The sequence below is a fragment of the Amphibalanus amphitrite genome, unplaced genomic scaffold (assembly GCF_019059575.1).
Source record: "Amphibalanus amphitrite isolate SeventyFive unplaced genomic scaffold, NRLGWU_Aamphi_draft 000901F_arrow, whole genome shotgun sequence".
Lineage (NCBI taxonomy): Eukaryota > Metazoa > Arthropoda > Thecostraca > Balanomorpha > Balanidae > Amphibalanus > Amphibalanus amphitrite.
The window spans coordinates 253,344-279,561 of NW_024882395.1; the positions used below are offsets into that span (position 1 = coordinate 253,344).

The window sequence follows — 26,218 nt, forward strand, 5'->3', positions numbered from 1 at the left end:
GGTCACTGGGTCAAGGGTTCTTCTGGGGTCTCCAAGCTAATCAGAAATGACAACTGTGCCAGTTATGAGCCATATTTTAGACCACGAGAAGCCGTTTAAATTCCGATGAATATCCAGCGTCCCATAAGTTATGTGCAGCTCTTCTATATTGACTGTCCCAGTCCGTGACTCTGATGTGTGACATCGTCGGCGAGACAGAGTCAAAGGTCGTGAGGCCAATTGTTTGGAGACCTAGTTAGGATATTGGTGGTACCAGACCACAGAGCGCTCGGAGCTGGAAAAAAAAAAATTATGTAGCAGCGTTGCTTTGGCAACCGTCAAGCTAGTTGTGCTGCAACATGCGTCTGAATGGAATATGAATAATGTTGCACGGATGCAATCACAATATCTTTCCTGTAGCGGCTGCTACTGTTCCCAGCACCAGCCTGGAAGCCTCATAATTATCCCTCATAGTTTACATCTGTAAATACTACTTAGACACAGTCCACCGCCTATCTGCTGCACCGTCAAAGACCAACAGCAAAACTAACTAACAGCCGCCCGCCACTTCCGCCACCAGCCCTGTCCTTCCACCACAAATAAGTACTTGAACTACCTCCGCAGTCCGCCTCCCGGGCCCACATCCGCCCTCCACAACACAATGATCCCCTCACTCAGCACTCATCTTCTCCGTCTTCAGTTTCACACCACGACAGCCCTTCTCAAACTATTTTCAGCAGCATCGCCACTATTTTTCAGCTTTCACACCCACAATGGCACTCCCCCCCCCCCCCCCCAACTATATCACCTCCACCCCTATTTCTTATAGGTAGGTATCTCGTATAATGCAACTACCGTATCTCTCACACGCACTACTTCTCCCCACCATGTCCCCCAAACCCTTCTCCCGCCATCTCCTCTCCCAACGTCCCATGGCACCCGTCACCCCTCCCCCACCCCACCAGACGGGTTCTCCACTGCGACCACCGAACACCGATTTACCATTATTGGTTCGGTCGCGTCGGCCACTACTGAGCGATCACTAGGCGGCCACAGAGGCGAGCCCAGGAAACCAGTAACGGAGGACCAGCAGGGCTCAGGGGTTACACAGGGGCGGGCAAGGGTACCCGCTCATTTGACAAGCTTCTTGGTGTGTGTATTTCCTTCTGAAAGGTGTCAAGTGTAAGTACGGTAATAATAAGCTGTTACCTGGAACACGCCCCGATGGCAATGACTGCTGTCGAGAGTGCAAAACGTCAGTTGTCATAATGGGACAAAGTTGACGGAAAGATTGCCTGTGGAATGTGATTTTGTGCCGATGACTACAGTGAAAATCAGCAAACATCCGCAGTGAATATAAGTTTTGACACATACCTATGCTCCACGACCTCGCAGCACCTACCCAAACAAACTTTTGAAAATTGTTTATTTTATTCCTGTCGAACATCCTCCATCCGTTTCGCCGTCTGAATGCATCAGCCGCAGAGGCACGCCTGCCCACAGTTTTATTGCCTTGTCGGCGAATTTCGGGTTCGAGATCCAAACAGACAGCTGCAAACGCAGCCGGCCGCCGTCTCGGCTGAATATCCCATCTGGCAGTCTTCAAAAGTTGCCGCAAAACCGTCTGAAGGGAGCGGAGAGGGCGGGCCCGACGGTTAACATCGCTCTCCCGGGCACCAGCGAGACGATCGGCTCGTGTTCGACATGAGCGGTCCTTTCAGAGACACAGGGGTTTATATAAGGTGGTTTCTTATACATAAAAAAGCTTGGACATGCTGTTTGTCAGAATTAAGTTAGTTGATTGTGAAATTCTAAAAATGTAGCGACATGCGCTTTAGAGTCAACATAATTGATGAAGAATGCAGTAAATAACACTTTGTTGACAAGCGCTGACGTTTATCAAGACAAATGTCTCGCTTAAAATAGCCAAGCCCACTTTTGCAAAAAAGAAAATGTAGGCTTATATGTATTTATACGTTTACAGCTGCAACTCAGCTATGCGGGCATCGCATCCCCTACCTTTGTTACTAAAACGTCTTAAAGTATCGCTATCTTAGATGAAGTGGTTCTTATGAAGCATTATGCACAAGAGGCTCAGCTGGGGCCTGTTCTCTTAAAACCACCAGGAGCTCCTCAAGTTTGTGATAAACCCAAGTTGATGGCCAGTTTGGTCACTTTTGGGGTGTATGACACAGCTGGCTCGTCGCATGTCGCAGTTGGACAAAGTTGTCCGCCCGAGCGACGTGCCCCCAAAGCCCTCCCTCCGTGGAAAGCTTGCGTCATGCTCGCCAAAGAGCGCCTCGCTCGCCGCGAAAGCACCCCGTCGTTCAGTCAAGGCCAGTTCACAGCGTCTCGGGGTTGCAGGAGAGATCGCCGTCCCGAATCGGCACATGTGACGCTGGTGGCGCAGTTGCGACAAACAGAGGCCGACAAACGACGCCCGCCGCCGGCCGGGCGGCCGCTGATAAAAACGACGCCCGGAAACAGTAGGCCTGTCGAAGGATCGATCTGGACGCAGCACGCGCAAACAGAGGGGTCGGCCCGCTGGGGAGATTCGCAATTCCCAGCGGGAACTTAAACTCGGTTTCAGGGACTTCGAGGGAATGTAGATATGTTGGTTTAGCCTATAAGTGAACATGTAAAGCATTCCAAGGTAGCACGGGTATAGCGCAGCAGCTATTTTAGTGATGCGGTAGCTTCCTTGCATAAAATGCTCTTGAAGCATGTCGCGGCAAGTTTGCTTAATCTGAGAAGCAATTAATGAAGCTCCGACGGGAGAACAAAAAATGTAAAAGGAAGACGACCAAAATGGCTGTTACAACTTACAAGGGTGATGAAACGATAAGTAGTTCTCGCATACTCAATTTATCTCAACGACTTTCAATGAAAAGCCCTTCAATGAGACACGAACATAGCAGCATGCAATAAACAATGTCTTCTTACGGGCTCTTCATTTTAAAGTATTATTAGTGGCACTACATGACGAGAAAAGGCTCTCACTCCAATTTCGATGAGTATTAAAGGTCTTTAGGAAACCTATCAAATATCCCCTGAGCCATCATACAATATATAGAACACGATTCGTTTCAACAAAGATGCCCCAACCGCGGTGAAAATGTCATCTAAGAAATATTGCAGCAATTGAGGTGAACACCTTCCCAGAACGGCGATCCGATTTACGAGCGACGGGTGAGCTGTCTCACTCCAAGTGCCGCAAATTGCTAACGACCTCACCCGGAGTTCAGACGGGCTAAACCGTCCCGAGGCGGGATCTAGGGACTCCGACACGGGGTCATAGCGCCCTGGGTCACGGGTCCCTGGCCGGAATCTGAGTCTGGGGACTCACTAGTGGCCGCTGAACTCCAACTGGGGAGACCGGGGAGTGGCAGACGAGCTCGGTAAACTCCAGCTTAGCCGGCAGAATTTCCACCCACGAGTTTTACGGCTCTCCAGAGAGTGACGATTAACCCGCGCCCTGCTGGGGGGTGTTTGAACACCCCCCCTTGTGGTTTTTCGCGAATATCTCAAAAACAGCGGCGCGAAGCGCCGCCGTTTTTGGTACACCTTATCATACATAAATTCTACACATGTTGTGAAAATTTCATACCAAGGTCATTCAAGGTCAGGTCACCAGGTCACTTGAAGTGACCTCACCTCATAAAAAGTGTCAATGTCTGTCATAGCTACACCGAGTGACCGATCGCTTTGAAACTTTCAGCGATTGCTAAGAGCAATAGCATGTACAAAATGTATATCTCAGAATTTTGATATCGATGACCTACGGTCAGGTCAATTTTGCGACCTCCCCATTATAAGTCAATGGGAGAAAATTGAAATGCGCCTCTTTTAGATTAAAGACATTATAAAGACTCCCAAACACCGAATTACAAGTGGTTTAAACACACTGAACATGAAAATGGTGTCCGTGACCCTTGTTTATGCCCTGAGGTCATCTTAGGTCACGAATGGTATCTAACAGTTTTTCGCAAATAACTTTTGATAGAGGCATGCTAGAGCGATGAAAACGCCTTGGATGTGTTCAGCTCGACGATACGGATCGACTGATATGCAACATGACCCTTTCCGGTCAGGTCATGACCTTGACCTGAGGTCAAATTTTCAAGTTGACCTTTCAAGGTCAAATTATAGTTCATTCGATGCGTCTTGACGAGAGGAGCACGATGCCGGTGATAGTAAGCTCGTACAACGCTTGGGTCAAAAGTTATTGCAGAAAAACTGTTTCCGAAAAAATCGGCTATTTTTGCAGTTTTTGCCCCCTGCAGGCAAAACCGTTGACAATAGGTCAAATCTGAGAGAATTACTCAGAAAGGGCGTTAATAGGGCTATCGAATGCGCTTTTCCGCGGCGCTGTAGCTCTATTGGTTCCCGAGTTACGCGTTGGCTTCTTGGAAATTTTCGACATTCGACCTGGAAATCGGCGAAATTTTGCCTTCAATGACCTCTGGTGACCTGACCTTTGACCTGACCAAAAATTGACCGAAGTGATTTCGTCATTATTTTTGACGCTCTTTCGAACGCCGCCTTCCGCGTATCGCTACGTGGCCCAGGAGCCGAGTTACAAGGGGGGGTGTTCAAACACCCCCCCCCCCCCAGCAGGGCGTGGAAATCCAGGACCCCCAGCTGGGCGCGGGTTAACTCTCACCTGCACTCCGATGCAGAGGTAGACGAACAATAAACTCGTCATTGGCACGATGAAGAAGACGAACGAGCTGAAGATCAGCGGCCATTCGTTGGGCATCACGCATATCGTTTCCAGGAAGATTCCAGAGTCTGAAATTGAAAACAGACATCCGGTCAGTTGAGGTCAGTTCAGGTCAGACCGGTCCAGGTGGGACGGGTCAAAGGTTGAGGTTGACGCGTTCGTGGAGGCCGTTGCTTTCCGGCCTTCTCCGATCGATCCACAATAATTGCCACGTGTCCATGTGATGGCTTGGTTTGCTTAGTTCGGAACTGTTTGGAACCAAACGGGCGATGGAACTGGTCGACGGGCGAAACGAAAATAATGTGTTCACAGCGACAATGCAATGATGTTGGCTCTGCTGCGGGTTTCATGCTGATTCGGCTGCTTAATTGCTTCAGTAACTAGAAGGAACACAAAAGACTTTTTTATTCAAATATTGATGTTTAAGATTAATTTGAGCGGTGTGCTAATACTTTCTTCCATTTTTAAAGGCGGATGAAAGCGAATACATTTTCAAGCATTGCAACTGGCTGCAAATTACAATTATCTAATTAAGAATGACGCTATCAACCTGTCTATGTGATATCTGTTTTAAAGTCCAGCGACCATAACTCCGAAGTAAATCATTCCCAACATGACAGACAATGTTGCATGGCTTTGGAGTAAATTTTCTTATCGGACACATTTTCAGAATCAAGTGCACAGCCTGAGGCGCAATAGAATCCGATTTATAGGTACAGTTTCAGCCATTTGGCCGCAGCTGTGTTCAACAGCATTTACTATTCATACCTCATATAAGTTCAAGCCCACCGCAGTGCAATCACAGAAACAGCGGGCTTCTTTTGCCGCCGCCATTCGGAAAGTCTAAGTGAACTGCGCGACACTGCACAGCCAAATACTCATCAAAGCAGCGGGCCTCATCAGTGGCACGTGCCCTGGCTAGCAACACCGCCATCCAAGGCGGATGGCCGGGAACGGAGACGGCTCAGCGCGGCCAGTGCGGCGGTTCGGGTGCGTCTAATCCGGTCGTCACACTCTAATACGTTAAGACAGTGTTTTGAAATAAAATTTGCATATACATCGTGCAAAATGTGGGGCAATGTAGCGAAAAATGACAGTTAATAACGCCGCCTGAGAGTTCCTTTAGCGAAACCTGCCAAAAACTTCGCTGATGGTGTAGTACCTAAGTGCAGTTGATTAATTCAGCGTGCTACATTTAAATTTAGACGTCTGCATGCGTCTCATAAAGACGCAACATTAAAGAAGGGAAATTAATGAAAGAAATGGAAAAATATATGCTTTAGACCACGGGTCTATTGTGCGAAATTTCCTCGCAGCATCAAATATAAATGCTTCAATCTTTGAAGCATTTTTGCCACATTTAAAGGTAGTGTGCCAGCTTTCTTGGACCGTATGGAGTTAATGGCCCAGATAAGGAGAACCGGATTTTTAGAACTTATCCATACCTTCAAAACTCATGGAAACGTCTTAAATTCTTCAAATTTTGAGTACCCCAGTGCGAAATTCGCCCCGACGGGTTGTCGGTCGTACCCCAACCACATTTCACACCACTATGAACAATAAATGCACACACTGAAATCACTATTACCGATATGCTCATCCAATCAAGTTTCGATAAACCCGTTCATCATCATCTCCTGCGGTTTCGAACACGCCTGTTAGGTGGCTTCTGATGCTCGTCGAGGTCGGAATTTCCAAATACGCGTGGTGCGTCGGGCCGCGCGCTCTGACTTCGGCCAAGAAAAATGCGTCAGCTGATCATTGTCATTTCTGCCACTTGCGTGTGGTGAAATGGGGTCATAACTTATAAGACGGCTTTTTCATATCAATTATTTTACATAAAATCATATTTCAAACCATAAATAATGTTCGACAGCCAAATAAAAGAAGCAATACCAATACGGGCTTACAGTTTAAGGCTCGACATTGTGTTGTCTACGATTAGACAGCTGATAACTCATTCCCGTACGTCGTATGGTCGTAACACTATAATGACCTTTGCTTATTGTCACAAGTGCGCCGCATTCGCGATTGTTGCCCGACGCCTGTTTGCAGGTGAGCCCACTACAGTTGTTATACATATCTAAAAACCGAAAAACTTTTAGGCGAAAAAGGCACTATTCCAGGCCCATTTTTGATTTTTTTGCGATATTTGGTAAAAACAGAAGCTTCTTATCCTAGGAAAAATAAAATGGGAAATCTTTCAAAGGTGGCACACTACCTTTAACGGTAATGACGTCAATAACAATCCAAAGTAATGCGTAACAAAAGGTGTGCTTCTGATGCAATCCATCGTTAGATTGGCAAAGTAGCGGAAGGAATTTCTCACGCAGAAGGTTTGAATGATAATCAGTTACTCGAAAGTCTGCATCACTTCATTATACAACAAAGTTGTGCTATTATTGTGAACCCTTGATTGGACACAACGCTCTTTAAAATGCAAATTCTAATGAAAGACCAAAAGTGGCAGAGACCCATCATTTTCGCGATCTGCTTGGTAGTCCAGCGGCTGGAATATTAAACAAGGACCACTGCCACTTATTCCAAACGGACCTCAGAACCTAAGCCGGGAGCCCTGGGACTGAGGATTTACATTGAACACATATCTATTACCAGCATCGAGTGCTGATCACGACATTGGCGACTATGAGCTTGAGTGAAAGTTTATCACGCAAGGTTGAAGCAATCCAGATTTTGAACCACCGATACCTAAAATGCAATAGGTGTTCCTGTAACACAACGAGTCGGACCTCTGAAATGCCAGTGCAACACCGATATAAACGTTAGACTATACTCTATATCAGTAGTAATACATAAGTCTAATGTCTATGGTTATGTACAGGTCTCGCGAGATTAAGCGGTAGGTTTTGTACTTTTACATTTCCGGTTATATCTCAGAAACTAATCGATCTACGATGAAGCCATTTTACACGATCATGGCCGGCTTGTTACCCAACAAGTCGATCGCATCTTCAACACTTAACCCGCGCGGGGCTGGGGTCTCCAGCCGAACGCGCGGGGCTGGGGGGTAAATTTTACCCCCCTGTTATCTCCCGTACTAATGGTCCGATTTGGAAAATTCAAACGCCAATCGAAAGATCTCATCATGAACAACTAAAAACATGTACTTAATTTTAAGTTTGAGGTCAAGGTCAAGGTCAGGTCAAGGGTACAAATTGCAAGTTCCTACAGTATCGGCCTTGCACCGTAGTTGCCGAAGAATGGAGTCATGGACTGAGACTGATCGCCCAAAACGTGTTCTTAGGCTACCAAGACAATATTCGTTGCATATAATATCATTCAGAGGTCAAGGTCAAGGTCAGGTCAGGTCAGGTCAGGTCACCAAAAACAAAATATAGAAAAGGGCATGTGCGACACATGTTTTATGGGTCATTTTACTCTTAGAATTCAATAGGCACACTCAATAAGTGATATGGACCACCTCTGGATGAATTTCAGGTCGAGGTCAGGTCAAGGTCAGGTCAAGTGAGGTCAAATTTTGAAGTTGGTTGTTAAGGCCTAAAAAGGTGTCTATCTGATGCAGTTTTTCACGGCGAATCGAATGGTGCTATTTTTGTTTCCGTACAAGGTCTAGAACTTCCAAAAAAGTCATTTTTCAAAAAAATTGTGTTTCGTGACGTCATAAAATTTTGAATAACTTCCACATTTTTGAACCGATTCTTCTAAAAATTGGTGTGCAGGTGCACATAGACCACTTCTCTGACATATATTCCGTTTTTTTTCGATACACTCAAAAATTTGGATTTTATAGTTATTTTCCCAAAAAAGTCAGTTTTTGAAGAAAAAAAATTTGGGCCAAAATCCAAAATTTTCAAAAAACCGAGATAGCCATTTGATAGACAAAGTAGAATTACGTATATCCTTTTTTGTTACGTCTTGATTCCTTTAAAAATGAAGATGTTAGCGGCGTTTGAACTTCTGCCGTTTTTGAGGCGAAAATGGCGAACATGACGTCACTAAAACGTCAATTTCTCAAAACTTTTTTCCGACGGATTTCGCTCAAATTTTCAGGGAACGTGTCAAATTGATGTAAGAAAAGGTACTGAAAGTTTGGCGGCGCTGCGCGCCGCCGTTTTTGAGATATTGCAAATATTCGCGAAGGGAGTAAAATTTACCCCCCCCCCCCCGCCCCGCGCGGGTTAAAAGCTTAAGACGACGAAGATATAGCCTGAAGTACACTAAATTTTCTAGGTGCAAAACCTACCGCTAAAACCCGCGAGACCTGTACCAACAATTCAAGCAATAATAACGCAATACAGCGGAACCCAAAACACCACGAACTCTGCCTCTCCCACCCTATCGTCTAACCTGACCTTTCACCACCGGACGTCCTACCACGCCCACGCTCTCTGAGTACCCACCTCTAGGGAATTCGATGTAGTGCACGTCCGTATAGAACGCGAAAGGCGCGGCGGCGCACAGCGATATCAGCCAGATGGCCGCGATGATCCGCATGGCTCTTCTCAGGCCGGCCATCGTGTAGGAGAGCAGCGGATGGCAGATGGCGAGGTAGCGCTCCAGGCTGAACGCCACAATTATCAGCACAGACACGTAGGAGGTCCTGTGGAGCGCAGAGACGGGTGGTTAGGTGGGCGGCAAGTGCAGACACGGGGTGCTGAGAGGGACGAGTGATCGGATCTGTCAGTACGGAGAGTTATAGGGGAGCTCGAACGTCTTGTCGGACGCATAGAAAGGGAAAAATGGGTAGGGAGGTGATAATGCCAATGTTCTTGAGCAATGGGCATACAAACTGGGAGCATAGCACATTGTCAAAAACATTTTTGTTATGATATCAAAGGAAAATTGCGCTGCATTTTTGTTGAGCAGAATTTGATGTCATGTAACTCATGGCTGCATGAGTGCACATCAATCGTAGCACCAAAAATTGTAAATGCGTTGATTGTAATATGAAAACGTACTCAAGTAACCATATCTTCGATATGCATTGGATAACGCTTCATCATAGCATTCTATTCCCAGCTTAAGTGACTTGCAATTTCCATGCAGATTTTCGTCTGGCCACCATTTGTTGGCAGGCCGGGCACGTTTTATGCTCATTCCTCTTCGCCCCATTGAAATTCCTTTGTCGTCAGCGTTCAATTACCCACCCCATCCCCATCCAACCCCAGAAATCCCTGATCAAAACGAGGATGGAGTCTCTTCAAGCCTGATATGGCTTAAGGCTAGATATGGCTCTTTCCCCGATATGTCTCATTATGTGGCTCTAGAAAGAGCGCCGTCTATTTCGATCGGTTGCTGCCAATGCGGCCACTTTGGCCCAGCAGTGCAGACATTGGTGCCTAAGCGACAATTCTAGACACGCCACCAAGCGCTGCCATATCGAGGTCATTGCGACGCAGACCCTGCGGTATCGACGAATATGACGCACTGCGCCACATGTGGCATGTCGTCCCCTGATTGAGAGATAGAAATATCTTAACGACTTGCGGAGCGATAAAAAAGAATAGAGAAGTGGGTAGGAGAGAAACCGAGAAAGAGATTGAGAGGAAGAGAGACAGAGAGGTAGAGAGGCAGAGACAAATACAGAGAGATGCAGGCGAGGAGCATTCTCAGCACGGGCGGTGGTCGAGCTAACAGCCTGTAGAGTGTAGACCCCCGGGACACACTCGGTTCGGGCCACTGACGATGAACGGTCTGCCCTGCCAGCACACACGCCGGCGGCTTAGCTGGGACCTGTTGGCCGGTGTCGTTAGTTTCAGGGCGCCACTGACGGCAGCCGCCACTGGCCCGGCGCCCCGACGGCTGACATCCACCGCCGCTGAGAGAGAGAAGGTCGGGCCATGGCCGCTGCCAGCTAGCGTAGTCTGCTATAGGAACGGGTTCTGGCTGTGCGTACTTACCACCCGCAGGCGGGAAAGCAGCGAGGGGGCTGACGCTGGTCTGCTGGAGTAACTGATCATGGCATGGCAATTAAATGAGGGAACCCGAGCTTAAGTTGATCAGTGCTAATCAACTGCAAATGTAGCCAATATTAATTACCACAAACCACTCAACAGCCCGAGCAGCGAGCACCAGCCATCTCTTATTTCTAGTCACGTAGTTCTGACTTGAACCTCATCAAATCCTGTCACGAATTAGGGGACCTCCGTTTCAAATGAGAGCTAATTAAAAGTTGTTTAGTTCCTTTCACAAAAAAGAGAAAATGCTTATTAAGAGAAGATTTACGAGTACGAGTAGTCCAGGGTTGTGCTCGACTCAAAAAAATTTGCCGACTCGACTCATCATTTAACTTCAGAATGCCCTGACTCAACTCTGACTCAAACAAGGAGCTGATTTTTTCCCTTGACTCGACTCATGACTCAAGCGGATCAATGAAAATATGAGTTGACTCAAACTTGACTCAAATTTTTTGTTGAGTCAAGTGTGTTGACTCAAAATTGACTCAGATAAAAAAGTTGTTGAGCGGGGGGGGGGGGTGAAAAAATCCGGCAGCAGTGCCAGGCCTAAGTTGTTAAGCGGGGGGAGAATGAAAAACTTATACTATATATTGTTTCTAAAAAGTTGAGTCAGCTGACTCATGTTCCTAAATGTTCTTGACTCAGCTCAATGTCAAAAGTTATTTTAATGACTCAACTCTGACTCAACTCAACACCTTAATATTTTTGTCCGACTCAACTCTGACTCAACTCAACAGCTCAACATTTTATCCGACTCGACTCAAATCTGACTCATTTGAGTCAGAGTTGAGTCAAATTTCTGACTCGACTCTTGAGTCAAGCACAACTCTGAGTCGAGTACCTTCTTAAGGCTTGGTCAATGCGAGTTTTTTTTTAGAAAAGGATTCATTTGGATGATCATATTTACTACCTCATTAGCCTGAGATCAAGAGTTGGTGTTTTCCTGATTTTAGGTCAGCGCCATGGTAAGTTATCAATTTAATTGCAATATATGAAGTGTATAACCTCATTTAATTTGCCTTTGTTTTCATTCTCGTAGCCTGAACGTCAATGAAGTCAATTACAACAATTGTGCAGTGTGCACTCAACCAACCTATCTAGGTGTTAAATGACCCAGCTGTGAGTGTCGACCGACACAGTGCTTTCTCGGAAACGGCGCAGGCACTCCTTGCATGACGCTTATGTCGGGTATTGTAGTTGTGCAGTGTGGAATCTGCTTAGGGATGGCAATATAAGCATTTCCATGGCCAGTGCCTGGCACGAAATACTCTACATACGTATGTACACTGTACACTACAGTGTATAGTCGACTACAGAATGATGCTCTACTTTTCACAGGCAATTATTTGCCTGGAGTGGTAGGCTGTGCCGCATGAGTTCACAAATTATAGCTTTGTCCCAATGCTCACAATCGACACGCTATGCCAGCGTGATAAACGGCACAACTTAGCGCTTCGGTCACGGGTCAACTGATAGCTTCTGAGGAGTGGAACATCATGATAGTCGACTATACACTGCTTTTGGGCAAACTAGTCGGAAAGCGTTCAATTGGAATGCTCTGAGATTCGCGATTGCGCCTAGAGTAAATACCTACGTCAAATGAAACGCTGGGCCGTGAGCCGCAGCGTTCCAGTGTCGGCTGGTAGGTATGCTGTTCCGCTGAACAGTGGTGCATTGCGGCACAGTATCATCGGCTATGAAAGCAAAGTTACCGCATGATCTTCGATCGGATCGGCGATTGTCTATCTAGTATCTAGCGTCTATGGCCAAGCAAGTACACGCCTGGGGCCATACATCCCTGCCCGTTGTCACGCGAACCCATCGAGCTTATAAAGCTACCGTAAATTATCATTGTTAATCTCATCCGAGGTTAGATGCCACATGGCCTGACTTCCAATGAGATTCCCAGCATTTCGCCGCCAAACCAATCTCGACACTCTGTCCTCTGATGAATATCTCTAGAATAGCGAACATCCGGGTAATGGCATGCATTCCGCATTAAACGAGCCATCCCAATTTGGCATAGCTCACGGGCCGGCATTATCTGCGACAGCTTCCCAATCCGGACCGCTAAAAGCTGTCATCAGCCAGGGTGCATTACACGCCGATCGCCGCGCTATAGAGCTCCCGGCGTCCGCGCCAGCTGACTACGCGTGACGTCACTGGGGGCGGCGAATAATGCGCACCGTGACGGCTGGCGCGGCTAATGAGGCGGAGCTGCCGGTCCTCGGTCATACCGAGATCGTGATGGGGGGTGCCGACGGGGACTGAGGGGGAGGGGAGGGATGTCGAGGAGGGTGGTCATGGAAACAGTGGCACCGTGCTTGGCCAGAGGCACGGACTAAGTATTGCGGTTTGTTAAGTTATGTTGATTGATTGATAAATGATTTCCTTACACCTCAATGTCATTTACCTGAGCCTCTGATATCTTATTAGCAGTCATATCAACTTGATCTTCTTTCCCTATTTCTCCTCACATACCTTTTATTAGTAAATCCTACAATCAATCATTCACATCTTTAGGCCTCTGGCACCAGTTTTTTTCTTTGATCTACAAACACAGCCTATAAAACAGTCCTGCCTGTGTTGGTCTCGCCTGATACCGATTATGGAACTATTTGTGTCATATTTTGCTCATGAAACCCAGTTTATGCTTGGAGCATCCACACATTTCGTTTTGCCGATAACTGTTTGGTCGTCCAGTCAATCATGCTGTAAAGCTGGCCCCACTTCGCCGCTGACTTGCTGAATAAGCTGGATGGCTTATCGCTGGCATCCCTGCTAAATTTATGAACGCCTGAAACCCAGTTTGGCTTTCAGTTCTAGGTTCATGCGTTGTCATCAGCTGAGCAAATCGGGTCATTTTTGGTTCGCGATCACTATGTTTAACAACCATTACTCGCCAGGAAATTCCAGTCATTTAAGACTCATTTTGATCTACAGCGTTAAAATGTTCGAGTGAAATGAAAATACGCACCTTCAGTCTGCAGTGCGGAGGGTAAATAGATTGATTTATGAGGCACTTCATTTGCCTGTATTCTCGCCCGGTGCACTGTTTACATTCATTCCGTGCATGGACATAAGCAAATGCGACGAGTCACGGAAATATTGGACTTCGCTGCACCGAGAAACCAGGCATGAAAGTGTCGTCACTCAACTGTTGAGCGTGAATAAGGGTCCATTAGCTGCATTCTGTGTGAATGTCATGATCATTTTTCGCTAGCAACGATCGTTCTGTCTGGGCCAGCCATGCTAACAAAGCTTTGTAAAGATAATGTGTTGGCCGCCTTGAAATGTGTGGTAAAGGTATTTTTGCATTGGATGGGTTGTGAAACGAATTTGAAGGCAGAACGACAGATAATAGCATAGCAATAGTGTATGATATATCGATTGGGTGCCAATGCATTCACGCACGTACCAGCTTGGGTTGATTGGGTCATTAGCTCATGCATCAAAAGCGCTTTTTTATTACAGCCGATAAACTTCAATTCTCTCACTAACCGCAGTTCCCTTTGTTACTACGTAGCGCTTTGGTCCTAGAAACCTTAGCATATCGTCGAGCTGCGCTCAATGGCTGTCGCTGAGCCCGTGAGTGCAAGAAGAGGCTTATGTTCCTGACGGGTTCGTTTACCAAGTAAGCAAACTTTACTTAACAGGTGCTGCTGCATCGTCATTAAGCAGATGTAAGTGGCGGCATACCTGCAGAAAAGTAAACAATGTTCGGCTCACGAAAGTGCAAAATTGTTGCGAAAGCCTGCCATTGCATTGAACGGAGGTAAGTACGCATGCAGTTATGTAAGTATAGACTATAGATAGCTGATCCTATCCTAATTAGAAAAAAAAATATGCAACAGTGTTAACCCGCGCCCTGGTGGGGTCTGTTTATAACGCGACCTGGTGGGGGGGGGGGGCTATTTTTTGCCCCCCTCGTATCTCCAAAACTACTGGACGGATCCGCAAAATTCAAACGGTGTTCGAAAGGCCTATCAAATTTGTCGAAGGAAACCAAATTTCATTGACCTCGGGGTCACCGATGACGTCACAGGTCAGGTCAAAGATGAAATGTTTCACCGTTCACGGGTCTTCTAGGGAATGCGCTATAACACCGAGGAAAACGCATTTTGTCGAGAATCAGCGATAGGGCGTCAGTTGCCTAGTAGATATGCTGCTATCAGAGGTCACTGAAAATACCAGGTCACGTCACAGGTCAGGTCACCAAGGGTCACAGGTCAGGTCACATGAGCCCAACTTTACTAAGGTTGTGTGATGCATGTTTTATGGCCAGTTTTTCATTTCCAACTCAATGGTGTTGGTTATAAGACTATCAGGTACGGCTTAGGTCACTTTCTGGTGAAGTTCAGGTCAAGGTCAGGTCAAGGTCAGGCCAAAAAAGGTCAAATTTTAAAGTTGATAGTTTTGCATAAAATGGGTATTGATTCGATGCAGCTCGTCACGGGGAGTCTAATGGTGGTCTTTGTTTTGCGCTACGGGGTCTAGAATTGCTAAAAATTGAGTTTGAAAATTTGACGTCATCAATTTTGAACAGTTTTTTCGCTATAACTTCGCCAAAAAAAGAGGTATCAATCTCAAATTTGGTATGTGGATGGAAGGCGGTTAGGACTATCACATATATTCCGGTTTTTGTGAAATTCAAAAAACTTTTTGGATTTTTTTATCATTATATCCAAAAAAAATATTTTTTGATTTTTGGGGGTCAAAATCCAAAAATTTCAAAAATCCGAGATAGCAGTTTTGTAGCCCTGTTAATTCTACAGCTTTTATGTCCTTATCATTTTTCTGTATTTGCAAAGCTATAGGCCTGACAGCTCTTCCCGCGAAACCCTTTTTTGGGTCGAAAACGGCAGAACATGACGTCACTCTGACGTCATTTCCGGCCAACCTATCATAGCCTTTGGAAAAAAGTTTGGTCACCATGTGTAAAATTGATGTCCGGGAGGGTACTGAAAGTTTGGTGACGATCGGCGCAGCGGTTCTGGAGATATATCGAAAAGTCTGGAGGGGGGGGGGCAAAAAATAGCCCCCCCACCAGGTCGCGGGTTAAGTGCGATACCAGCTAGAATAGGGGAGGAGAAAATTCGGCACTCCTCTCATGCACAGGGACGTTGGATAATATTCTAAAAATCTTATTCTTTTTTCATCACCAGCAGTTATTACGCATTTTATATTATTCGATGGTCCAATGCGTTGGCCTCTCTCAACAAAATAACCGGTGTCAATGTGCATCATAACTGAAAAACTAGTTCGCTCGCGTAATGAACGGCTTATCCATACAATAGTGTTGGGTGATTGGTATCATTATCCCCCATCCAAACTGTTAAGAGCCTGGCGATAAATAAAGTTGGAACTTTAAGCCACCTCCGGTGCTGAAAAGAACGCCGGATCTGCCATCAAGATGGAACGATAGAACAGACTCTTTGCCTTCCGAAGAGTCTAAAGGAGCAGATTACGGTACAGCGTTGACTGTATAGTTTTAATAAGGAATTGGCGGTAGGTCTTTGAACATTGGCAGTTATCTAATTGATTGGTTGCAGTCTATCGACCATTCTGAGGGAGCAGCTGGTCGCTCTATTTTACAGAAAACAGTATAGCTGGTCGGATGCCTTTAAAAGCTCTTTGGTACAAATAATTTACCGCTGCCATGACAAACTACTACTACTTGATGCAAACCTGTTTTAAGAAAAAGAAGATAGTGACCAATGTATGCAATATGTATGCCATTGAACATGATCACACAACGCGATCATGCGCAAACGTATTTGTGAAAACGAATCTATGGCAAACGGTAGGTATGTCTTTGCAACGGTGACACAAAATGGATCACATATTTACAGATGAAAAGAAAACTGTGTCGTGTTTTCCGTTTCGAAAATGAGTCCAAGATAAGAAATGAATCTTCCGCAAAGCGTTATCGTAAGGAACCAGCTACAATGAACTTCATCATATTTCTTTTTGTATACTGCACGCACATACACAGAAACATTATGAAGCGGACGGTTGGGACTGCGCCGAGATGGCAAAGACGTGGGCTGCTGATCAACACACGAAAGAAAATAACAGCATTTGGCATTTTGCAGAAAATGCAAGAATGCAAGTGCGAAAAAGATGTAAGATGGCTTAAAACTCACACGCAATTCAGTCACTTTTCGCTGATTGATGATTCCATTACGTACTGAGCATCAAATGTCTGACAGCCACATGTAAACACTTCACACATATTTAAACAGCAAAAAAAAAAATGAATGTGGGATAGTCTCTGGAGGCAAAAAAGAAATCATTCAGGCTTAGAAATGATTCAGATCCATTGAAAGGGATGCGTGGAGAGTATATGGGGAAACATATACGTGACCTAGCAGCGCTTTTGTTAGTTCTCAGCTTCAAGCTTTAGCTCAGGCTGGGGCGATAATGGTCTCTGCCGCAGGGGTCTCAGGAAGCCAAGTTCCAGTCCACGGTGATGTATGGCTCTCAACACTCAGCTTGTGGGCGATATTTTAGGAGCCCCAGAGTGGCGAGCGTTGGGGTGGACGGTGGACGGTGGACGGTGGACGGTGGACGGTGGACAGTGGACGGTGGACGGTGGACGGTAGACGGTAGACGGTGGACAGTGGAATATTGTACCTCGATTCATTGCACATTGGTGCCTTTGTACTAATTGATACATGCGTCTGGAAGTTCAAATATATGTGATGAAGATGATGATGACGGACGAAGGACGGTATACGACGGACAATGGATGGCGAACAGTAGACAAAAGATGTTCAGTACCTATGGCAGAGCGGGGAGAGCTCGGTAGAGTACCGCAGGATGGCTGAGGAGCCCCGATAACACCTCATCATTATTCGCCACCTCACCGCACTCGCTGGTGAGATTCTCCGTCGCGGCAATCTCCCAGGCCGGCGGTCCCATAGGTCCCCTGGGAGTCGACGCAGCGGGAACACCCAACGATTGTTTCCCAGAATGGTATTTCAGCTCAAAGCAAGACACTGGCCCGAACGTTTTCCGTATTCACCAACATTTTTTTCCGTTCTCCGAATGGGCATCTCAACATTCGCTTGCGGCTTCGAAGACCACCGACCGGTAATATGCAATGCATCATGTAAATGCGATTGCCCGGTCTAGTCAACGGTAGGGATGTTGAAGAATAAAGGTGCCAGGGGTGCCAGAGCCTTTCATCTGTTAGGTGATATATCACGATCAAATTTCATGTTCAACGCCGAGGTCGTTGTTCAGAGGAAAAAACAGAGATATCGATCAAAGCTGTTGCGTTTCCCATCTGCCTTGGCCACAAACGTTTCTTCAGTTCGGTAAACTTGGGCCGCAAAAACTGCACGATACCGTATCGACGGTCTCAAATCGATGGACTTGGTCTCGCATCGGAGGGTCGTCATGTTACGCATACAGCGTTCCCGTCCAGAGACAGATTTTATTAGGAATATGGATGTCTTTTGACAGTACACGACAAAAACGTGCAGTTCATTCTGATGTGAATGCACATATTACAGGAGTTCCGTCACATGTTCTGTCAGATAAGCTCGACTTCATTTTTGACAACAGTCTTTGAATGCTTGTCTCTGCTTTGGATGATGAATGTATTCAGTCGTAACGACACAACATGCAAGTTTTTCATAGACCTACATCTAAAGATGTAACGTCAAAAGAATGATTTGGTTATTCATGTGAACATATATGAACACATCTTTAGCATCAAAGGCCCCGTGGATGAGATTTTTAATGTTGCGGGAAATCACGTTCTGATTGCATCCTTCCTATTACCTACATCTCTGAACTCAACACTTGACTTGGTAGCAGATAACGCAGATCTTTACAACAGACTTCAGAGCATGATCGGGTGGAGAGAGATAAAGCTTAAAGCTAAGTAGCTAATCAGCTTGTCAATAGCAAGTTAGGGAGCTATTAGCAAGTTCGTGTTTTGCTGCAGCAAATTGACAACTCAGTGAACACTCACATTTCTGAGACGAGGGCTCTGATCTTGCACAGCGCAACTCCCAGACCCCAGGGGTACTGCTGCCAGTACACCTTGAGGTCGTTTGGCAGCCCTGAAAACACAAAACAATGACGTCAGCAAAGCTGTACAAAAATCCCAAATCACCGCACTGCCATGTGTAAAGAAACGCCAGCCGAACACGTAATGCCACACTCACAACTTTGATTTCATGTCAGATGACAGCTGGTGGAACAAACTTTAAAGTGCCCGATTAATGACAGACAAAATCATTAACATCAGGAAGAAAGAAAACAATATGGCGAGTTATTTTATCTAGAAAGGGAGTTGTCGTTTAACAATATTGATAGTATGTAAAATGAATATCCGTTAGGTAATTATGCTGGTAGCGGGCGTGGCTGGAAGTTTGTTTATGGAAGTAGATATGAAACTATCATGATGCACATTTTGTGACAGCCTTGACACATTAACCTTGACCGTGGGTTTTCCTTGAAAATCCCGCAAATATGCTTGGTATCAATATCAATGCAAACATCGTCCATCTATATACAATGTCAATAAAGAAGTAAATGGGGTATAAAATCAAACGATCGCTGGGAGAATGACGGTTATTTTTCAGCCTGAATGCGTCCACCACATGCGCTATTTTGCCGTAGCCCGATGCCACAGCTTCCCCCAGAGACTCTGGGACAGGGTTTGAAACAAAACGATAAATCAGCCGCAGCCGGCCGGGCGGACGGCATTTTTCATCCCTGTGTGGCCATTTATTCTGCGTGGTCTGTGGATCAGCTCATTGAAAGAACGTACAAAACGTCATAGCTGTCCCACAAGTGACGCCATGGTTTTATGGTAATAACGTCCTATGTGGGCGAAGACGAGGTGGCAGAGTAATAAGATGATCTAGCTGGTGCGTGGATAAAGATAAATGAAAACGTAGCATGGTCATTGGAAAGTGGAAACCCTCATCGTAGCTAGGCAGCAGTGCCTAAGTGCCATGTTTTGGCGTCTTGCATCGTTATGGCAATGATGGCGGAAATCATGTCACTAACCTTAAGCATTAACACCGTTACATTACAGAGGCTATTAGTTTCATTAATGGGATACTGCACATTAATTTGCCTGTAACGACGAGCCACACCATGGAAGTGACGGATGACGCCATACATCTCGAGAGACCAGAGAAACGACGACAAGCCGCTCAGATGTCATTCGCCGAGCCTTACGTAACATAAAACACCAACTAGCACCTATGACCGAAAACAAGTATCGTGTTAGCGAACAAGCCTCGGTTTAGTGACGGAGAGAGACACCTCCGCTCAGAAAACAGCGAGGCCTTCTCAGGTCACAGGTGTTTTATACAGGTGCTGTTAGACTGGCTCTTGACGCATCATGACGGCGATAAAAGAGGATACTCAGCAAATCAGTTTTTTACGGATGTAGCTGTGTGGGTTGTACGGCGTGTGGGCAGTAAAGAGAAGTTAAATAAAGTAAAACGAAATGAGCCAACGGTGGGTGAATCAGACAGAGGTCAGCTTTTGATCACGTGATTATGTCGCCAGCAACGCGCACTCCGATTCAGGCCACGCACGTGACCTCAGCTAGCGAGCTCTCTGCACGACCGTGCCCTAGATTGAGTCCCTTGCAGTCCGTTGCACTTCAGTCCCACTATTTATATACACTGTGAGTCCCACCATGCATTGTCTCGCTGTGTTTTCAAAGGCGACCTGTCGAATGCGCGCTAAAAATATCAAGGCAATAGTCCCGATGACATTGAATGTATTATGCGAGCAATAACACTCATCGCCGGCGATGGAGTCGAAAAGGCCGGCAGTATCGTATTACGTGTCGTGTGCATTGATTTGTCGTAATGCAGGACAGTAGTGATTTGGCGCGGCAATATACCATAAGCCAAGCTTAGTGGGCTGCTTTGCCATGCAGAAGCTTTGTGATTCGCTAAGAAAGCTGTGCAATCAGGCGAAGGATGTTGCGACGTAAATAAGCATTGGGACTTACTCTGAACGTTACCAATATTTAGCTGTTCTGTTTCAGTTCTAAAAATCATAATATAGATTTACCTAAAAAGCTAGCAACCATTATTGGAAAACTAGAAGACATGCCCAAGCCGGTTGACCGCCTAATACTTCCAAGCTGTTTTGCTACTTAGTTCGAGATTTTCATCATTTGTAAAGTTGAGTTGTCAGAGTAATGCTGTTCTGAGCTCCATTTTGAGTGGAGTCGGTTTGATGAGCTCCACTAGTCCCTGACAATAGTGATCCACTGTAGTTGGCTGCGGTCACAGGGTCGATCGCTCAGGGGCCGGGTCAGATGAGGTCACTCCCGATAATATCCACCATGTTTGACGAGACGTGCTGCCCGCCGATGTCTGTTATATGGAACGTGCCCTTGTGTTATTTTTTAACCTTACATTTGCATGCTGTCTCATTGCCGGACACTGTATCACAAGTAGCCCCAAATCATTACTCTTTGCTCCATGGGCAGCATCTCCTCCTTCGCGTCCTTATGACTTCACCAGCCATTACCAGCCCTTCATCCTGATGACCGCTGATAACTAACTTCCCCGGCTTCATCTCTCATTTCTCATCTATTTTCTCAGTCTCATCAGTCCTTCTCTAATGAGTTTCCGGTGTCGGCGCCGCCCCCAGAAGGGCTCATGGCTCCCCGAGGCTGGCCGGTGTCATACGTTATGCTGGTCGCTCATCAGTCAGAAACGGAAACAGTCAAGGAGCGGAGTAAGAAATGGAGAAACTTGTTGAGGAATATATTGGGTGATTTGAGTTGAAGCTTTGTTTATATGCTGTCAACATTAAAACAGTACAGCAGCAAAATATTGTGCTGCTTTTGTGATATAAACCCTCTTCTGCTGAAATGAAATTGTCAGTTTGACGTTAGTTCTCTAATTTGGTAAAGCAAATGTATAGTTCTGGGCATCTGATGGTCTGTTTAAGTCTGACGAGAGCCAACTTAGCTTCTGTGGCCCAGTTTATGAATCATTAGGGATTCGATGGGATTCGTCATAGATCCGACCGGATATTAACGTTCTAGCGGTCTTAATTAGATGGCCGGCCTCATAAATTAGTCAGTCTGACTGCTGCTCTGACACCGAGCTGCAGCTCACGCGGGAGGAAGCTCAGACCGGCCCAGTCGTTTTATGATCTATCTGTCTCTGACACTCTCAGCTCTTCATAGAAGTTTGTCAGTGAAGCCACTTCTGACGCCGCTCGGTCGTTCAACGAAAACCGCCAGTGAGCCCCCAGATTTTCCTCACGGCAAGTTGGACATGATAAGAGAGTCGGCCGCTCGGCTATCTAAGCGTTTCCAACTCGGCCTGTTGCTTATCATGTCCACTGGAGGACCTCCTGCAGCTGTGGCCCACGGCACTCAAACCCGTTAGTCCCGGCTATGTCAACTAGCTCAGTTATGACATTCTAGTTTGTTTAACTCGTCAGCGGGGGGTGACAAGGCCGTGAGGATGCCGTTTATCATTGTGCTAAGCTGACGGCGACATGCGAGACTTGAAATACTGTTCACAGTGGCCCCGTGGCGTGGAAGCAGCGACATTATTCACGAGGAGGGCTCGTGCAAGACATTACGGGTTACATTGCTAATGAGGCGAGGTTTCCGCCTCACGCTTCACAGGGTTGTTGAACTAATACTTAACTTACTTCTTACGTGTACTTACAAGAAATGAGTAGATATTTGCTATTTATCATCATTTATGAATTTTTTATGTTAAAAATTGCAAACACACTTTACGTCCAAATCTTTTATTTTGAAGTTTCTCTAACATTAGTGCCAAACTCAAAGTAACAAAATACAAAGTCCGCCACTATTGATGTAACAACAAGCCTCACGCACCAGTGCACAAGGATTTGGGAGTGATTGGTGCCCTAAAGAAGAATAGACGGAAGACATACACTCGCGCACACATCCCCAAACTCTGCGGCTGTCATGTGGAACTATCCGAATGGCCCGCGGGCAGCCGGATGACAGAATGACCCGATGAAGTCGGCACGGGGCGGCTAGATCAGGTCATCTGTCAGCCGCGCCCAGGGGGCGGGGAGGAGGGGGATGGAAGGGGGAAAGAGACGGCAAGACGGGGAAGGTCGAAAGTGACACAAACGGCACATGGTCGCTGAGGTACCGATGCGGCTCGGGAAGGAAAGGGACTGCATGCTTAGTGATTATTAAGCTATCGGCTTCAGAGTGTAAGTGTCGGAGGAATCACTATTCCTGACTACTAGGAGCAGATATAGTGGGCAAGATTGATACTTAATTCTGCCTCAGCGTGACCCATGGCCTGGGACAGGCTCCGCTGTAGCCAAGCAGTCGGTGCGTCGCACCCCACAGTGGGGCTCTCCATCAGTGTCTGTCTTGTCCACCGCTGTCCTACCGCCCACCCATCTGGGGAACACGTCCAGTCACAACACAACACTGGCTCGCGTCCTCCCAGCCGCCGGGTCCGAGAATCTAATGTAGGTCGCAATGAGCCAGGGTTTTTTAAGTGGCTCGTGGAGCCGTCAAAGTGAAGAGAAGAAGTAGAAGATTCTATATACCTAGTGAGCGAAGACATTCCTTGAAGATTTGTGAGCTGGGTTCTTAGCACAGTCACTACGCAGAGCAGTGAACTGAACAACAAAACTTTGAGCTGCAGCCCTGACGTTGTCATGCCAGTGCAGTGGTCTTAAGGTCTGCATAAAGTTGAGAACGATTCAGAGCCCCCAATGAAGGTCTTCAAGAATGGACAGCGGCTTCTTTTTCTCCTACATTTAACGCATGTAACAGGTGTCCGGCCACAAATGGGACTCGAATGAATCATCCAATCGTGTGGTCGTTTGTGGTCGTTTGGTTCTGTTGGTGAGCCAGCACTTGGCGAGGAAGCGATGACCGACCGATCTCCCCTGAGGGTTTTATGTTATGTTTGATCGCGGGAAATGATTTTATTTTATTTCCGCATCAGATCAGTGTCAGGCTGTGGAATGAAAATGTTGCAGTACTGATATTTATATCAGTTGGCTAAGCTAACGTTGGTAGAATGGAATGCGAGCTCAAAAATCGATTAGCTAAGTTGAGCGCTATGAACCTGGTCCTGTATGTTATCAGAAATTATGAAAACAGTCTTGTTGCTGGGACAGACACATAGATGATAGAAATATGCCAAAACAGTTTGAATTGGATGCGGTGAATACTGCCACGGCATCAAAGCAGTCCCCTCGACCTATATTTGACATCCTTTTGGAAATGCAAAAACACAGAACAGCACATCAGACTGGCCATCTTATCTATAATTGAACATCTAAATGTGACAGACTACGGGCCGAGAGAAATGACAGCAATTTCTTTGACTGACACACAGGACATTTAGAATATTGCTTTCAATGAGCAAAAACACTCATAAGTCCACAAATACATCCCCAAATGGTAAACGATCGTCACGATTAAGCGACTAACATGGTAAACGACTTTCGGACGGTGCCTGGCCGCACTAGATGACAGATATGCCGGTCACGCCCGCACAGAACGCACACACTCGCTGCGACGTGCCCCGCCTGGCTATAGTCATCTAATGAGGCGCCCGCGCACAGCCGGCCGGCCGGCTGACAAAAAAGGTCCTTTCCTCATCGGGAGCCCGCGGTGAGGACTCACACTGGCAGTTGATGAATAGGAGATTCGGTCGTCAGCAAATTTATGTGTATGTAAATAAGCACAAAGCATCACGAGTACGTTTCCTCGGTACCTACGTTTTCTACCAACAACACTGATTGTTAAACAAAAGTTCGCTTAATGTGTCCCACACAGGGGGAGGCACTCGCCTTGGCCGTATATGGGCCAGAATGTCTAACGATTTCCGCCATGTTGTGTATACCAAAGTCTTGAAAAGTTGATCACTGCAATCAAACTGCAAGCATGAAGCAGCAGCACTTTTGAGTAGTTTACCACATGCCGAGATATCCCTTTAACATTAGCACGTGCATTTGGGAAATGGCTTCGGCCCGCCTCGGCTAATGTTGAAGGTGTTTGGGAAACGATTCGGCCCTAGGGCTTTTTGATTTTCCCAGACAAAATTTTACTGAATATTCTGAGCGGAAGAACCAATTTCAAAGAAGATATTTACGGATTGTGTGTTCACTAACAGCAACAGCAAAAGTAAGTGACTGCGTGTTTACTTACTTTTGCTGTCAACGTAATTCAACTAAACAAGGTTATCGTTCCAATGCCAATGTATTTATTGCTGCAGAACATGGTCGGAAATCGGAATAATAATTATTTCTACATAATGCACGCAAAAAACGATCAATTTAAATGCGTGAAGCATCTTACGTGCCACAATGAAATATTTGATATTGTTCCAGCTGGGATCCAAGACGCGTTTGATTCAGCGCTTCACCCAATTTTCAGTTTTCCTCACGGTTTCCTCACTCCTGCTGGACTCCATATCTTTATTCTAACTTCTGGCGCTTCACCATCTTCATCCTCAGCTTTTTCAAACCCTAAATAAGGGGGAAGTAGGAATTTCATCTTGCAAACTCAACGCAGCCCAATAATGAAAAACACAAAAAATAATCACGGTGACTATAAATATGAACATAGTACTAATATAATATTAACACAATATTAAGATTTAAGTGTAAAATATCAAATTAATATGATATTAACTGTTGCACCGGTATACGGCATGTGGTAAATCTCTTCCCAACCTTGGGCTGTTGCTTCATCGAGCCGGTCGGAAGTTTTGCTTCCTGAACAGCTCTCGGGCTGGACCGCCCGAGTTGAGCTCTGTATCATTGCTGCAATCCATTGTAAGATAGAACTCGGCGACCTATTTCGGGGTCTGCCTCACATAAGCCGCTCAGTTCTATTACGCTGTTGAGATTATTGGCAACATATAGACGAAATGGAAGGACTTTTTTAACCCTCGCATGTGTGCGGCGTTTTCCAGCTTCTAATGTGTAGGGGGGGGGGGTCGGTTGGACCCCCCCCCTTGCCGTTTGGCCCCTGATCGAGCTAGAGCTTCGCGGAAAAAAACGAGCGTGTTGCCCGTGACGAGAGGAAGCCGATGATACCCAATTTTAAGGTCCTAGGTCATTGGGTGACCTTCCAGGTCAGGTCAATGACCCAAAGTCGGGAAAATCGGGACCTGCTAGAAAGTCGTAAAGTGTGGCTGCTAAGGGGGTTTTCGGGGTGCTGATCACGAATATCGTGTTAGTTTTGATCACAGATGATGTCTTTAAGCATTTAGACCAGGTCGGGTCAGGTCAGGTCAGGTCAACCAGTAGGCATCGTGACGGGTATTCGTAGTACGTGTCAACCGCCTCTGACAGCTTCGTAACATGTTACGAAGGCACCAAAACTACTTCGTAAATGTTCAAATGGTTGCTAAATTCGAATTCAGCTCGAAAAACTAGCCTAGAAACATGTACAGCTCGAAAAAGTGAACCGAGGTCACCCGAGGTCACCAAAGGTCAATGACCTGACCTGACCTTCAGGTGACCTTGACACCCACCCTAATGCATGGAAGCAACATCAAATCACATGTTTGAACGTTTGGAGCCACGAAAAGCTTGCAAACGCGCGGCT

General features: G+C 46.2%; 1 protein-coding gene across 1 annotated transcript in view; it reads right to left on the reverse strand.

Annotated features, from left to right (window-relative positions):
• LOC122367863 (neuropeptides capa receptor-like) overlaps positions 1-26,218 on the reverse strand; it is a 56,472-nt gene that overhangs the window by 21,548 nt on the left and 8,706 nt on the right. The window contains exons 2-4 of the mRNA XM_043341342.1: positions 18,626-18,716; positions 9,085-9,284; positions 4,643-4,770 (exon numbers count right to left, since the gene is read on the reverse strand). Of these exons, the coding sequence (XP_043197277.1) occupies positions 4,643-4,770; positions 9,085-9,284; positions 18,626-18,716 (419 nt within the window). The remainder of the gene's footprint in view (positions 1-4,642; positions 4,771-9,084; positions 9,285-18,625; positions 18,717-26,218) is intronic.